This window comes from Aplysia californica, unplaced genomic scaffold (genome assembly GCF_000002075.1).
Source record: "Aplysia californica isolate F4 #8 unplaced genomic scaffold, AplCal3.0 scaffold00135, whole genome shotgun sequence".
Classification (NCBI taxonomy): domain Eukaryota; kingdom Metazoa; phylum Mollusca; class Gastropoda; order Aplysiida; family Aplysiidae; genus Aplysia; species Aplysia californica.
The window spans coordinates 931,073-947,379 of record NW_004797405.1 but is presented as its reverse complement, the minus strand read 5'-3'; the positions used below and the strand labels follow the sequence as shown (position 1 = coordinate 947,379).

The 16,307-nt window shown below is 39.0% G+C and overlaps 1 protein-coding gene across 1 annotated transcript in view; it reads right to left on the bottom strand.

Moving 5' to 3' along the window:
• Positions 1-1,704: 1,704 nt before the first annotated feature.
• Positions 1,705-16,307, bottom strand: part of LOC101850078 (beta-galactosidase-1-like protein 2) — a 32,268-nt gene continuing 17,665 nt past the window's right edge. Inside the window, exons 12-19 of the mRNA XM_013081533.2 lie at positions 16,178-16,233; positions 14,065-14,232; positions 11,178-11,270; positions 7,408-7,537; positions 6,818-6,908; positions 5,104-5,236; positions 4,018-4,134; positions 1,705-3,643 (exon numbers count right to left, since the gene is read on the bottom strand). Coding sequence (XP_012936987.1) covers positions 3,563-3,643; positions 4,018-4,134; positions 5,104-5,236; positions 6,818-6,908; positions 7,408-7,537; positions 11,178-11,270; positions 14,065-14,232; positions 16,178-16,233 — 869 coding nt within the window. The 3' untranslated portion in view covers positions 1,705-3,562. The remainder of the gene's footprint in view (positions 3,644-4,017; positions 4,135-5,103; positions 5,237-6,817; positions 6,909-7,407; positions 7,538-11,177; positions 11,271-14,064; positions 14,233-16,177; positions 16,234-16,307) is intronic.

The following is a 16,307-nucleotide window of genomic DNA, read 5'->3' as shown; positions in this document are numbered from 1 at the left end:
ACCCCCCCCCCCAAAAAAAAAATCCAAACTTAACAACCACCCGAAAACACTCCCAAAAACAATAACTTGGTCTCATAATAATCTAAAAAAATAAGGCACAAAAAGGTATTTGTTCTTTCATTTCTGCGTACATTCATGGACCTAGAAGATCGCATGGAAAGCAGAGTCCTTGGCACAGTGAATGGAAGTTAGTAGTTTTTGTAAGAGTTTTTTTTAATGGCACTTGCAATGCAATTAGGGGAAAGAAGTGCCGAAGATTAGAGGTGTTACACAAGAGATAAAACACAAAAAAGGAGGAGGAGGAGAGATAAAGACGACAGTCGTTTGATAAGAAAGAAGGAGCAAACCACACCAGAGCACCTGTCAACCACCCACAGACAAAATAATGTGGGAATCAAACTTATGCATTATGCAAGGAAAGATGAACAGCCACATCATTACACAACACACCCCAGAGCAGAAAGGCTCTATGATATCTCATCCCTCTTTTTATTCATTTTGTGGGTATACCACTCTGAGCTCTCCCAAAGATAACGTAAAGTGTGTGCACCTAAAAAGTGCTACATGTATAAAGACACCCTGAAAATGTCTCTGAAGGACTTCAACATTAGCCCCTTGACATGGGATAGCCTAGCTTCTGGCAGACCCTGTGAAGAGCAGCAATCAGAGAGAGCAACTGATCACACGAGACTTCACGAATTAGAAATGCTGATGCCTCCCCCCCCTCGAGTTGCCCACGTGAAAATGAAACTTTTAAATTCTCAAAATATGGCAAACACTTCTCTGTCAGAATTGGCCTCACTGGCAATAGCACAATCCACAAGTCATTTCCACTTCTATTTCACCTAAGAAATATTCTCCTCTTAAGATGATTAGGCCAATTTCAGACATTAGTCTGTTAATATATCAGTCAAAATGTTCTTGCAGCAACAGGAATGCTAATGTTGTATATTCCCCCCCCCCCTCCTTTTAAAAAAATTACTCAAAAGGACTAACGCATGCATATCAATAACAACTTCCAGCAGCCACTTCTGACCTTGGTACCTATGGCACCAAAGAAATAAAAGTTAAAGCACATAATAATTTATGAAGTATATCGACTGCTCAGAGTAAAACTCCATCATTTCGTCATGCTCCTAAGATAATTGCCTTAGTCATTTTTGTCGGGTTTGGAGTTTTTGGTTCTGAAATAAATAGCAGAGCCAGCTAGTTAAAATAGTTCATCTGAACAAAAGAAAAATCCCCCAAAAAAATCAATTGAATGTACCAAAATCAAAACATTTCATGAAGTCAATTGCTCAGAAGAAACAATTTTTTTCTCTCATTTTCTCAATATGGCTAAAAAAATCCTAGGCATTTATCTTACGAGTGTGGTAATTTATATCACTTTACAATATGGTACTGCTAGGTCGCGAGTGCAAGAACGGAACTGAATCGCCACTCTTGCCTGCGGAACACGATTCACTTCAATGGAACGCAGAACAGTATCGCCAAACGATTCCCGATTCACTCCCCTGTCGCTGTCACCACCTTGTGGCTTGTTTAACCTACTGCTGAGTCGAGTCCCGAGCGCATGAACAGAACGGAACACTTAGTATGGCTCCCCTTATTTTACAAAAGATGGTATAGTCCAACCCCACTATTAAAACAAAATGAACGGGGTTCAACCAATAGACAGAAGGAATTTTGTGGAGCCATTGTTTTAGCGAATCATGGGGTGGGGAGGGGGGGGGGGGTGTGAATTTATGGGGGCCACTAATTGAGGTCAGTAGATAGAGCAGCGCAACGGAGGGTGGGGGGCGGAGAGGATGGCGGAACAACAATAATGGGACTCGCGCTCGCCAAGAGGCGTTGATATGACACTGTTTCGTTGATATGCCACTGTTTCGTTGATATGACACTGTTCCGTTTCAATCAGTGTTCCGCCACAGTTCCACGAGCGCTCGCGTTCTCGCGATTCTTTGAAGGCGACTGAATCGCGAATGGCCACTCTCAAATTTGGCGAGCAGGATCCAGCCCTAGCAAATGGTGGAGTTTGACACAAAGCAGTCGACAAGTAGGTTAAAACAGATTGTTTCCTGCTTTCACCACTATCAACACAGCAACTTTCATTTCTCTCCATCTGCTTCTCCTCTTTACTCCCAGTCTCTTCATCGCTTTCTCCTCATCCTTTTTTTTCCATTTCTCTTCATTGCCTCATTTTTCAAATCATACAGGTACAAGTATTACAATTGCACGTATGCACAAACTCCTAAGCACATCCAGCAACTTGTAAAAAGACACGCATACACACACACAGATACACACACATAAACACACACACACAAACACACGCATACACACACACAGATACACACACATAAACACACACACACACACACAGACAGACAGGCACACAATGACACATACATACTATGTTGTCACAACCTAGAATCAGGAAAAAAGAACACATCTTCTACAACATGACATATACAAATTATTACACAATGCAAAAAGCAAATACTTCACATTTCACAGAACACATATTGTTCATTGGTGGAAAAAATATTTCAAAAAGTAAAATTCAACAAGAAAATTAGCACCTACAAGTCAACAATGTTTTTCTATAAGGTAAGACTGTAGGGTATTATGTACAAAATGTTGGAAAACAACAAAATAGGAACAACATTATTAACTCTTATTGTACCTCATTTTATCACTTGACCTCAGAATTGCCAGGCATCTAACATCTGCATACAGGCAAACATTACCTAAAGATTTAATCTTTAATGTTGAGAGGTTGACTGCTATACAACATATGAGTATTCAAAAGAATACAAACACACACACACACACACACACATGCATTATGCAAATCTCAGTAACAATAAAACGTCTTTGACAAAGAATGTGGTAATAAAACCCAGGAAAAATTGTGGTGTACAAAACAAAAAATCCCAACTAAAATGAAAAAAAAAAAAAATCATACATTACCATGTTAAATCCCAAAAACTTTAAAAATTCTGATTTCTATGGCAAAATAAAAACTATAGAGATCATATGGCATGAATGGCGTCAGTCAAAAAGAGCTGGAGACGTCAACAGTTTTTTTGACAATGGTATTTTTAAGAAAGATGGTTTTGTATGCTGTGGTTTGGAAGGGTAGTGTAGGGAAGGGTGAGGGGGGGAAGGTTATCGGAACGGTGTAAATACGTAACGACCACATCACTGCAGAAGCAGAGCCTTCATATTGTAGATTGATTGTGTTTCCTTGAATAAATTATTGATGGCTTTACTGTAATAAAAGACTGGAACTTCTTTGAATAACTCAATGGCTGCTTTACTGCTACAAAAAAAACTGGAGCTTCTTTCAATAAATCACTGATGGTTTTGCTGATACAGAAAGACATGAGCTTCTTTGAATAAATTATGAACTGTTTTGCTGATATAGACATAAAATACTGGAGCATCTTGAATAAATTATTGTTGGTTTTGCTGATGAGATATGGAGAAATGTCCTGGCCCCAGCCCTCGGCTGTATGAGGCGGAGAGGAAAAAACCAACAAACGGTAGTTAGTAGTTATCACGTTCTGGCCGGCCCAAGGTCTGGAGAGTCCACAAGTGACACATGGCTGCCCCATTGTTCCTCCTCAAACAAGATGATCTGGCCAAAGAAAAAGGAATTTACAGATAAAAACATGTAACAGAAAGAGGAATTTACAGATAGGAGAACATCTAACAGAAAAAGTAATTTATAGATCTGAAAAAAATCTGACATGCAGTTGTGAGCGCAGTAAAACTCCTACTAAAACTAAAAAATCTGACGGACGGAAAAAGGAATTCACAGATAAGAAAACAGGAATTTACCAATAAAAAACAAATGATTAAAGAAAGAATTTGCACGCAAGAAAATATCTGACAGAAAAAGGAATCTACAGATATAAGATTGAAAAAAGAAAACATCTGAATCAAAAAAAGAATTTACCAACAAAAAAAATTGAAAATAAAAAAGAATTTATGAAAAAGAAAACAGCTGACCTCATTGGAGCCTGTCTTGAGCAGAGGTCCCGGCAGATACAGCGTCTTCTGAGGACCCACATGCCAGTAGCGGCCCAGGTTAAACCCATTGACAAGGACCACACCTTTCTTCCAGCCCTAGGGGGAGGATAGGGGCAGGGAGATGAAAAAATGAGTAAAAAGGTGAAATATGCATCGCGACGTGGCGGAATCAGGCTCTCGTCAATTTTACAGCATGTAGAGTTATTGGCATCATCCTAAAGCTTGTTCATTTGTCATGAAAAAAATACCCATCTACCTAGAATAAAAGGTGAGATTTTCGCGATTGAAAGTGGTGGAAGTCGCCTGGTTTCAGAGGTAAAATTAGCGAGCAAATGGCCCCCAAAGTTTGGTGACTTACACAGCTTCAGTGAGTTTGGAAACTGCAAATATGGATAAGAACATGTTAATGTCCTCCCTTCGGGAATAACCTAAAGACACTTCAGTCAGTAGCACTGCCCCGGGGGGTGTTAGTTGATTTAGAGGTGGGAGAAAAAAAGGACAGACGTACAAACACCATGGGAAAGGATGCAATGTGTTGTTTAAATTATGACGTTACTTGGTTCAGTTTATGAGTTGTTTTTCAAAAAAACACAAGAGGAGAGACCTATACATACATATTTCAAGGACAATTTATGTCAGGAAGAGAACTTTCTTTAGTACAACTGATCACATGACGACATGTAGAAATGGTTGAACAATCGAAATTCATTCAAAATTTAATATTCAATGAAAATTCAATTTTTGACCCGATTTCCCACCCACATATCCCCTTAAAAGACTGGACAGTAATTCGATAAGCAAATTTCAAATTTGTAGCCACAGTGAGGCAAAAAAAAGTTATATATCTTATTGGCAAAAAGGAAAATTAATATTTCAGGAATATGGTACTATTCTTGATCAAGGTATACTAACTCATTCACTCACAATCACCCACCCTGAATACTGAACACACCTAAGAAGCAGCTGCAAGATTCATAACAGCAACATGTCTCTACCACACACACAAATAAAGTCACACCTCCCCCCACACACACATGTACATTTCCCAATCAATCTCCTTTTTACCTCTAGTGAGATGAAAGTATCAACTGGAGTGTCCTTGACCTCTAGGTGACCCCTGAACAGTGCTGGGGCTTGTCTGGTCTCTGGGTGGTTACGCACCTCCTCAGCATTCATCCAGGCCGACGACATGGTGATCCTGTGTGGGGAACGACAAGTGACAGGATATAAAGTAGACAGGAGATACAGGTGAGAGTTTTACTTTGGTAAGAGGTTCAGAGTTTTAGTTTTAATATGAATTTTAGGGTACTTGCAACATAATTTGGTCATTTAAACGCTGAAGAAGATTATAATTGTTCAAAGAGAGAGTAGCAAAACATCAAAACAGGGGAAATAATGACAACAGATGTTTGTCAGGAAAAAGGAGCGAACCACACCAGAGCATCCACCAACCACCCACTTTAATATGAGTAATGAGAGGTGACAGAAAATAAACTAGAGAGGAAATACAGGTGAGAGTTTTAGTTTTTAGTAAGAGTTTTACAGCACTTGCAACACAGTGAGGTCATACAAGGGCTGAAGATTAGAGGTGTTACTCGAGAATAACATACAAAAAAACAACTAAAAAACAAAAAAAAGATAAGGATTGTTGCTACTTAATCGTATAACAAAGGGGCAAACCACACCAGAGCAACCGCCAACCACCCACACAGGTGAGAAAACATGCCGAGAAAAGGAAGAACAGAAGATAGGGCAGACCAGTAAGACAAAAGAGTTGATTAGTCTTTCTTCTTTTCTCTCCCTCTGTGGCTCATGTCTGTCTAACTGTGTTCTTGCAAAGAAGGAGGAGGAGGAGGAGGAGGAGGAAGAGGAGTAGAAGAAGAAGAAGAAGAAGAAGAAGAAGAAGAAGAAGAAGAAGAAGAAGAAGAACAACAACAACAACAAGGACAACAACAACAACAACAACAGCATTAATGATAATAGAAATAATAATATAAAAATAATATTAATGATAATGATAATAATACTAATAACCAGAAAGACGATAAGGGCGATGATAATGGTAACAACAACAATACTGACAATAATAATTGACAACCATCTACTCCTAACAAAGGAATGCAAAGTGGTGGAAGAGGAGGAGAAAAGCAATGATGTCATGCTAGTACAAAACACAGGCAGGAGTTTGAGAGCATTTTGTATTAGAAAAATCAAAAGATTATACGAGTACAGTTATAGTACTTACATTCATCTTATTATAATGGAGCTAAGCCCGTTTGTGGGGTCAGTAAAAACGTTTTACACAGGTGCCCATAAAATCTACAAAAAATATGATTCAGACAAGAATTGCCCCAAAGGGTTACGTGGGCAGATTTTCAAAGTTGGGAAACAACCTTTTGATTTTTCAGGTTTGATGTTTTTTCGAGTAAATCGAAACTCTCAGATGTTTTCACTCTGCCCGTAGCCATTTCCTATTTTACTGGGGACTACTTCCGTTTCATATTGCTGTCTTCGTGCGGGTGAGTAGTTCGCAAGAACAGAAGTGCGGATAATAATAATCTTATTATCTATCTCTACGTCTATTATATAAGTTATATGGTAACTTGGAAACATGTCGTGTGTCACTTTTCTCTCAAGATTTATTGCTCCATTCCAGTAGAGTGTAAATATAGTAGGCCATTAACTTTCAGTTGATGTTAATGCACTGATCATTCCTTTCATCGATAGGGGACCCAGCTAGTACTTTTGATGAAAGACATCAACTTGTCATTGTACTCACATTTCATACTGTTCTTCCTCAAAGTTCATGAAGCGAATCTGCCACTCTTCTAACAGGCCAAAAATGTAGCGGTAAACCGGCCCTGACAGGCCTGGGGGTAACAGGAACAAAGAGAGATTGATCTTAAAGCACCTTCAGAAAAATGTGAAAATTCAGCTATATAAAATTTTCATGACAAAAATTGGTAACTTTCAAAGCTTGAAAGTCCTTGGAAACTGCAAAGTAACATTTTTTGCACATTTGATCAACGTTTTTCTATAAAAATCCACACTGAAATGAGCTTTCAAATTAGGAGAAAAGGTGTTGAACCAAAACTTGAAAAAAAAAAAAAAAAAAAAAAATTGCCCGAAGGGGAGAAGAATGATGGTCTCTTCAATTTCATTATTTTGACGCGCGCTTGATTTCACCATGATGCCACATAACAAAATAACAAACAGAAGTAGAACTTCTACAACCCATAGTGGACGGACAACACCTACGGTGTTCAAGATTCAAGCACTGTTTACATCGACCACCAAACCCAGTCCCCAGGTTGACTGCATACCACCATCAAAACCCCTCCTGGTTGACTACGCACTAGTACTACAGACCTTTCCGTTGCTGGTTGAGCAGGTCAAGCCGCTGTGGGGAGTAGCTGACCCGGCCCTGGTTCTCCACCACCAGGTCCAGTCTCTGCGAGCCTTTGATCTTCTTGGTGCTGCGCAGCTTCTCCACCACAGACTGGAGTACACACAGGCAAACATGCACTAGGCATTGTCAAAGTTACATAAGGAAACAGTTGACACTGCAGTTTTCAAATCAGTACACTCAATTTAAAAAATACAACCCCCCCTAAAGAAAAAAAAAAGAAAAACCACCAAAAAAACATTTTAATCTTCTTGGTGGTGTGCAGTTTCTCCCTCCTTTCCTTATTACCTTAATTGTGGATATGTTGCGCTTTGTCAAATATGGGTGGAGATCTTATCAAAGTACAGGATAAAAATCCAACTTAGATTTCATCATACAACACATATCAACTATGCCTTACATTATGTTTACTCTAAAAACAAAGCTGCACAAGATTATTCAGTAAATAGGTGAAGAACAGAAATCACAATTTTTCTCAAAACCAAAAACACGGATATGTTGCATTTTATGGTGAAACTGTTCATAAGTATTTTGACGAGTGTCTAACTTGCACAAAGCAAAATGGAATACAAAACCCTCCACCCCAAAAATATAACAAAAAAGAAAAAGAAAACTTGGAAAACTTCAACAACTGTTTCGATGGTGTCAGTGGCAAGGGATGGAAGTTGTTTTCATAGGAGGCTCAATAAAATACAATGTCTACTCATATCTCAAAAATATCTACAAAGTTTTTATAGTTTATTAATTCTTCACACGTCCCATCAGCAGCAGACTAAAGCCAATAATATAGCACATTTTGAAACAATATACACAAATCAGAAAGACAAATTTGCATATTCCATAACATGCATATAGTTGTCTGCCCTTTTAAGTTTCATTTAAGTTTCAGATAAAGAAAACAAAATATCAATATTAAGAAAGAAATCATGCCTCTCAAAACAATGTTGCTTTAAATGAGCAAAATGAACATCCTCAGTGATTTAAGAATCCCAGATTTCCTCACTTTCCATTGAATACCATCAAATTGCAGGCTGGTCTGCTTTTTATAAACCCAACCAGAGCAGACACACTTGCCAAATGGGGATCTAGACAGGAACAACCCAACATTCCAACTTCGTACAACACTGAAAACCAAATCATCAAAAGCAGCAACAAACAAGATTGGATGAATAGATGGGCCCTGGGACAGACAGGCAGAGCAGTTTTCAAACATATAACCACAACAAAAAGGAATTACAATATCAACCACACACAGACAAAGAAACAGACCACGATCTTCCGCCTACGAACATAACATATACAGCACAACTTCCACCTGAACAGAATAAACCCGGAACTTCCCCCAATGTGTCCATTGTATGACTATGCATATGAGACTGTGGATCATCACCTGTTCCACTGCACAGCCCTAAATGACATCAGAGCTACCCTTCTCCCTCCCAGACCTAACATTGACAACACACTCTATGGAACATTACAGCAACTGCAGAAAACCTGCACTTATCACTACATGGCATAGGACAGAAGGGCGAGAGCCCAGCTGTTGCTGGATCGATAACAACAACATTATAAACCCAACCAGGGACACCCAAAGTTATTGTATCAGATTACATAGCAACGGCAAAAATGACATCAAGTGGGACTGGTTTTGGTGTAGTGCATAGGATAAGTTTACAGTATCGGTGAAAAATGTCCTCTCAAATCCTGTATAGCCGACTCCACAACACAGTCATAAGCTGACAAAACACTCTTTTAAAAAATTCACAGTAGTTTTGAGAAAAAACATTTTATCCGTGTAACCATTAAAGAAAAGTCATTCTTCCGAAATTTGAATTCTTACCTATTCAAAAACTAGTCACAGTTTCACTTTTATTATTTTTCACATAAGCAAGATGAAGGATCAGGCTTATCGATTTAGCAAATAACAAAAATTGGAATCAAAACTGAATAAAAAGCCGTTTTGACAGCTGAAGGCAGAACAGTCTCAGGAAATTTGTGACAGTTAACAAGCCTGCAACAGCAGCTGCTAGAGTTTCTTATAAGACCTGCATTCTCTGAATGAATAAACCCTGCCAGTTTGGCCTCTCAAGCACGTCATCGTAGGCCCGCTGGTAGTCTGTCTTGTAGGCGTACAGATCTGACTGTACACGGGGGGACATTTATAAAGGGAGAAGGTCCAGGGTTTGAATATTTAAAAGCTGTCTTTCGCTTTTTTAGTAGAAAAAAAAAAGCAAAGAAAAAAAATAAAGAAGAAGAAGTAGAAGAAGAAGAAGAACAAGAAAAAGAAGAAGAAGAAGAAGAAGAAGAAGAAGAAGAAGAAGAAGAAGAAGAAGAAAGAGAAGAAGAAGAAGAAGACGAAGAAAGAAGAATACCATTCCTACTGATCTTTGTGGGTAAATTTGGATACAATGACAAAGTACAAAGCATAAATGTTAATGCATAATTTAGAGGTTACATCAACAGCCCATACTGCACAACACTATGACAGAGATAATATAAACACGTCACATTTTTCTTGCTGGAGATATCTTTTTATATTTCCCTCGAACTTTACTTTTCTGATCTAGTGGCCATCTGAATTCTAGCCCTTTAGCCTGGAAATCTTTTTTTCTCATAGCCCTGCGGGAGTCATGGAGAAAATGACTGTAAGATCTCTTAGTCGTAGGGCAATTGATTTTTACGTTCATGGCCATTTTATCTACATGAAACGTTGAATCATCCCTTGCCTGACATACAGCCATGAGCCGACACTGGAAATAGACTGCTTAAAGTAAGACTCCGTCATACTTCACTTTTCAAAGTGGCGTATCGCCACATCACATCTATTTTGCTCAAAGTACTTTAAAACACTTTGCCGTCACATCTCGCCGATTGGCAAGAACGCCGAACTTCCGCTCCCGTCACAAAACGCCAATCTGCAATGTTCACGACCCAGTTTCTTTGGATTTCCCCCAAAATGCTTGTGATAGTAAAGTGTTAAGTACATTTTGGACAAAATAGTTCTGATGAGACAATATGGCAGAATCTTACACAAAGCAGTCAAAACGAAAATCAGGATACAAAGCAAAACCTCATTGATCCAGTTGTGAGGCGACAAGGTAGAATCAGGCGCTCGTCATTTTTGGGGGATAGGGAGTTATTGGTATCATCTTAAAGGTTATTCATTTGCCTTGCTTTCGATGAAAAAAATATCCATTTATCTTGGATAGAAGTCGAGATATTTGCAATTGAAGGAGGTGTGGTCGCGTGGTTTCAAAAGTAAAATTAGTGAGAAAATTTGGTGACTTCCATAGAGGAAATCCTGTTTAAGGGGGGGGGGGGGGGGGGGGTTGTTTAAACAGTTTCAACTGAAATAAAAAAATGGGAAACAGTTATTTCCTCAAGTGTCAACGGCTGATTAAATCAGCTGAAGGTTTCATTCTGTGGCATTGCAGCAGATTTAATGGGCAGAAATTTGAATCATTTTTTCTGTTCGTTCATCCAATGCTATATATTGCAAAACATTTCAACTCCTTCACAAATGAGCTATTTTTCACATTTTCATCCTACTTTTTGAAAAGGAATAGGTTTATGGCCTGTTCTCAATCTTTTTCCAACGTAACATTAATTCTCCTCCCCTCCCTCCCCCCCCCCCCCCCTCCAACATCACAAGCTATTTTTTTACCGACACTTGGGAGGGCTAAGAAAGGACGTATAAAGAATTGTTTTCTTTCGTTCTTTCTCTCTTTCCTACCTGCCAGACCTGGTCCCAGTCGTAGTCCAGGAGTGGCTCATTGTCCGAGTTGGACCCGTGTAGTGTGTAAATAAGCTCACTGTTCAGAATGGCCTGATCGAAAGGAAACGAAAAAAATTAATTCTTGGAGTTGGAGTGTGTTAGTGGGTGCTCATTTGTCTTGTTTTTACAGCTGTCTTTACGTGTATGAGATTAACGCATGGTGAGAAAGTTCTTTGTTATGCAGTGAAGTGGTTTTCTTGCTTATATGAAATGCTTTTCCTTCTGTGTATGAAGTTTTACACTCTTATTATCATGTGATCGATGTAAAGAGCAAAGAGCTCGTACCTGTACGGAACAAAGCGCTAAATAAATGATGCTATTATATTTATTTTTTTCAGTATCATTATTATTATTATAATTATTATTATTAAATCATTATCATTATTATTAATTATATTATTATTATTATCATTATTATTATTATTATCATTATTATTATTATTACTATATCATTATTATTAATTATATTATTATTATTATTATTATTATAATTATTTCTTTAATTGTTGCTGTGTTGATACCACCCTATGAAGTCTCATCAAACTGCTAGCATCAATAAGTAAGAAAAAAAGAATTTTAGAGGCATAGGTGGCATTGGTACAAAACGAACCTCTTATCCAATTTAGTAAAAGCATGACTGATAGACAGAAGTAATAGAAAGAGAGTAAAGAAGACTGAGAAGAAAAAGTCACAACATATTCCGTTAACACCCCCCCTAAAAAGAAAGAAAAAAAAAAAGAAGAAGGAAGAAAAATAAATAAATAAGAAGGAAGAAAAGCACAAATCTTACAAAAAGGAGCACAAGATTAAAATATGAAAACGAAAGAAAAGCACCTTCTCAAAACAAAAAAAACAAAAATAATAAAAACACAATTGCAATGAGCCGTAGTTCTCACCCATATCTCTCCCCCTTTAAGAAAAATTTTTAAAACTCTTTTATAACACTCCTAATCTTCGGCACATGTACATGGGTCTCAACTCAGAATTTAAAAAAAAGGAGGAACTTTCCACGTGATCGCGCCAGAAGCCCATTTTTGCAAGACACCCATTATTATTTTACTTTCGAAGTGACTATTTCCAGTGACACTGGGGATAGGTACAGAAACTATTCCCAGTGACAACGGAACTCTTTTGCATAAAAAATCAGAAGTCTTTGCACTGTAGACTCTCTTCTCACTTCAGTTCAGCATTTTTGTTCTCTTCTCTTACTTAGGGCTTAGACTTGACCGCAGAATAGATCTAGATCTAGAACTAGATCAAGATCTAGAAGAAAGAAGAATCGGGAAGGATTTCTACCTGTTCTGTACCGTGGTCTCCAAAATCCGTATGTAGATCTAGATCTACACGTACATTTAAATTACGACTGAATAAGAAGCAAGCATAGAATGATAATTCCTTTTTCTTAAAAAAAAATTCTTCCACTCGCACAAGAAGCTACTTTAGTTTAGTTAGATCTAGAATCTAGATCTAGATGTAGCTCAGTGTGGGAACACAATATCTAATGGGCCTGTCTGTTCTCAGTGTCACTGGGAATAGTTTCTGGGCCTATTCTCAGTGACACTGGGAACAATTCTGCCCTAGGCCCTGTTGCCAGTGATTTCTGGGCCTATTCCCAGTGATACCTGGACTAGTGCTTTCCTTTTACTTTTGAACCCTAAAATGCTGAAATAAAAACCATCAATTTATCAAAGCAAGGTTATTTCATACCAATTTGAGGGTTTGGAAGATAATTTCAAGTAAGAGTCACTTACCAAATTATTTACAATCTTGATTACATACAGAAAGTGGTGGCGCACTGGGGTCTTGTGCGACTTATTTATATTTTCCCTTCATAATATTGGCCTGCATATATAAACTATATAAAAACGAATCTTGTTTTGAGCCTGAGAAAAGGACTAGACCAGAATATCGACTGTCATGAACCAGTTTGGGTTTCAAGATTTATATCATATATAATAAAGGTGAAAGACAAAGGTTATTGCTCAAACTCAGAGTAGAGTAATAACTTGAATAGCTCAAGTAGACCTATTCAGTGTGAGGGGTGTAAGAACAGTGGGAGGGCAAGATGCAGTGACACTGAAAATCTGCTAATCTTGAACAGAAAGCTAAAATATAGAGATATAATTTACTGTCACCATCCAATGAAATGAGAACACTTAGGCCCCTAAGTTCAATAACATGCTTACAAGTTGTGACGGATCCTGATTCTACACAAGGTATGCACCAACGCGCACTTTACTTTGTGTTGCTTCCAGCCCTCCCCTCTCCCAGAGTGTATCTTTTAAAAAATAAATAATCTTCCCCATTCCAGAGTCCTGTACTTCGCAGCGCTCAGAACGCGTGCAGGTTCACTGACCGGTCACAATGACGAGCCCGACAAGACGCTAGTATAACCCTTTTTTTTTTTTCCCCCCACAAGTGACAGCACAGTGACAAATATTGATTTATTTTCATGGTGACACCACGTTTGTAATGCAGAACCGGTATGTTACAAATGTTGCATTATCATAGCCGCCTGTTCACGCGAAACGTACTCTCAGACCGGGATGAACTTAAAGACGTTATAGGATTTGTTTTTCAAACATTCAAGATCTTTTGTGAATTTTTGCGGGTCTCAGCAATTTTTTTCAAATTCCAGGGCAATTCCCAGGGCCTGGCAATCACCCTGCTCCCAGCAACTCTCTTTCTGATTGGCCTGCTGCTGCGGTAGCAGAGTTTAGCAGAGGAAATGGCGGTAGCGGCATTCCACTCAATAGCGGAATATTGAGACCCATGCATGTATGACCTTACTGTGTTACAAAACGCTGTAAAACTCTTACTGAACCTAAACTGCAATGAGCCGTACCAGAAGTCGATCCTTGACAAAGCCGCTGAGCTGTACGCCCGGCATCTGGTTCCACGCCACCTCCTTGGACATGTCGTGGGAGTAGAGCACGTAGCCCAGAGTGCTATGCTGGCCTCGTGTGTCGCGGTACACCTCCATGTGCTGGACTTTGTCATCCCAGGCCGCCACCTGGTGGGGAGAGGAGGGAACGAGGGGGGGGGGGGGGGGGGGGGGAGTGGGTGTTAAATGGTCAAATCAAAGATTTGGTGTTGCTGGTCGAACAGTTAATCAAAAATTTGTTGTTGTTGATCAAAAAGTAGTACACCACAGATTTGTTGTTGTTGGTTGTACAGTTTATCAAAGATATGTTGGTGTTGGTTATACAGTTAAATAACAGATTTGTTGTTATTGGTTAAAAGGTTGAATTTCTTTATGTAGGATAACACTTTGCAGTCACTTGGCGCAATAATTCGCCGGTGAAAATTATACGTTTCGGTCACCATGCGCGCCAGGCCCCAGAAATCCATTGCGGTCATTCTCCTGGCTGGGTGATCAGATGGGGTATTTTGTACAGCTAGCGGTGTGACTGCAAAGTGTTCAACAGTCAATCAAAGATAGATTTGTTGTTGTTAGTTAAACGGTAAATCAAATATTAGTTGTTGTTGGTTAAACTGTCAAATCAAGGATTTGTTGGTGATGGTTAAACAGTTAAACAAAAGATTTGTTGTTATAGATTATTTATAAGGTTAAATAAAAGATTTCTTTATGTTGGTTAAACAATCAAATCAAAGATTTGTTGTCGTCTTACCATGGACCTGTAGCTGCTGTATCTAAGAACCATTGGATTTGTTGTTTATTGTATATAAAAACTGTAGCCGCTGTTGCTGTATCAAAGAATTGTTGCTCTCTTTATGTTTGTAAAAATACATTGTATAAATAGTTCCTGCTGCCAATACAGTTATTGCGACAAAAAGCTATTTCTGCTTTCCTTTGATGCTTGAAAAATAAAATTATATTTGGAGGGTTCCTATTTTTTTCTTCAATGAGTCTAACGCCCTACTACAGTAGTCTCCGCCTAAATGCACGCCATACAAAAGCACGCTCCGCTCAAACGCACACTTTCGTCATCTGACGGGTTTATTACTTAATAATTTAGACGTACAAAGGCATGGTCACTCCCTCTAAACGCACGCTCCAATCTGTGAAACACGCCGACAGGTAAAGCTCGACAAGGGGATATTTTCATTACAACCTGCACAGCCTGTATAAGACAAGCCTAGAAAACCGGATACTGGTGAGCGTGCCCCTAACGCCGGATAAAGAGAGTGATGGACAGCGTTTTCACCCTCAACTTTCCACAGACACATAGGTCTAGTACTGGTCTGTGAAAAGTTGAGGGAGGGGGGGGGGATTGGGGGGACAAATGATGGTTTTTGATAGGTCATTGGAAATGTATCCTTAAAGAGAAGGTTTCTGACTGGTGTTTGGGTAACTGCATGTATTTATGTTTAGTTAGACTTTAGACCTAGATCTAGGCCTGATGCGCGACTCATGTGAATGTCGTAAAACACTACAAGTCTACAGGCCTCTATATAATTAAAGATTAGCCAAGTAAACCTAATCAGCTGCGTTTGAAGAACGTATGACGTACTTTTTCAACGAATGACAAAAGAAATGTTTTCCTGAACGTAGAGATCTATGATTCTGATGTCGTCCATGAATTATGGCTGGGCCGTCGTCTCTGTGACTATGACTATCACCAACAGTTTCCTCTTAGGCGATCTGTTCCCTATGTTTTATAGTGCATTCATTACATTGAATCTGTCTTTCTCCCCCCCCCCCCTCTTCCCCCCAAACAACGCCTTTGTTTTCTTAAACCCAGTCAGGTAATCCTTCACAAAACAGTCACGTGTCGTCACACTATTGACCAAAATGACCCCCTCCCTCCAAGGGAGGTCACTACAGTAATAAGGAATTGAGATTACTGCGTCCCTTCCTCCTTTTGTACAGGTTCATGTAAACGCACGCTCTGTATAAACACACGCTAAGGAGCCCTCCCGAGCACCGTGCGTTTAGGCGGAGACTACTGTATACTAAAAACGACCATTTCAAAGTTGGGCACCCAAATACTCACTGGCAATAAATTGATTAAGACATCCCAAGGCATCATTTCTGTCAATTTCACCAACCCTGAGGGCAGAGGGGAAACATATTGAAACACATCATACACATACACACATATTATGCCAACAACTACATACACT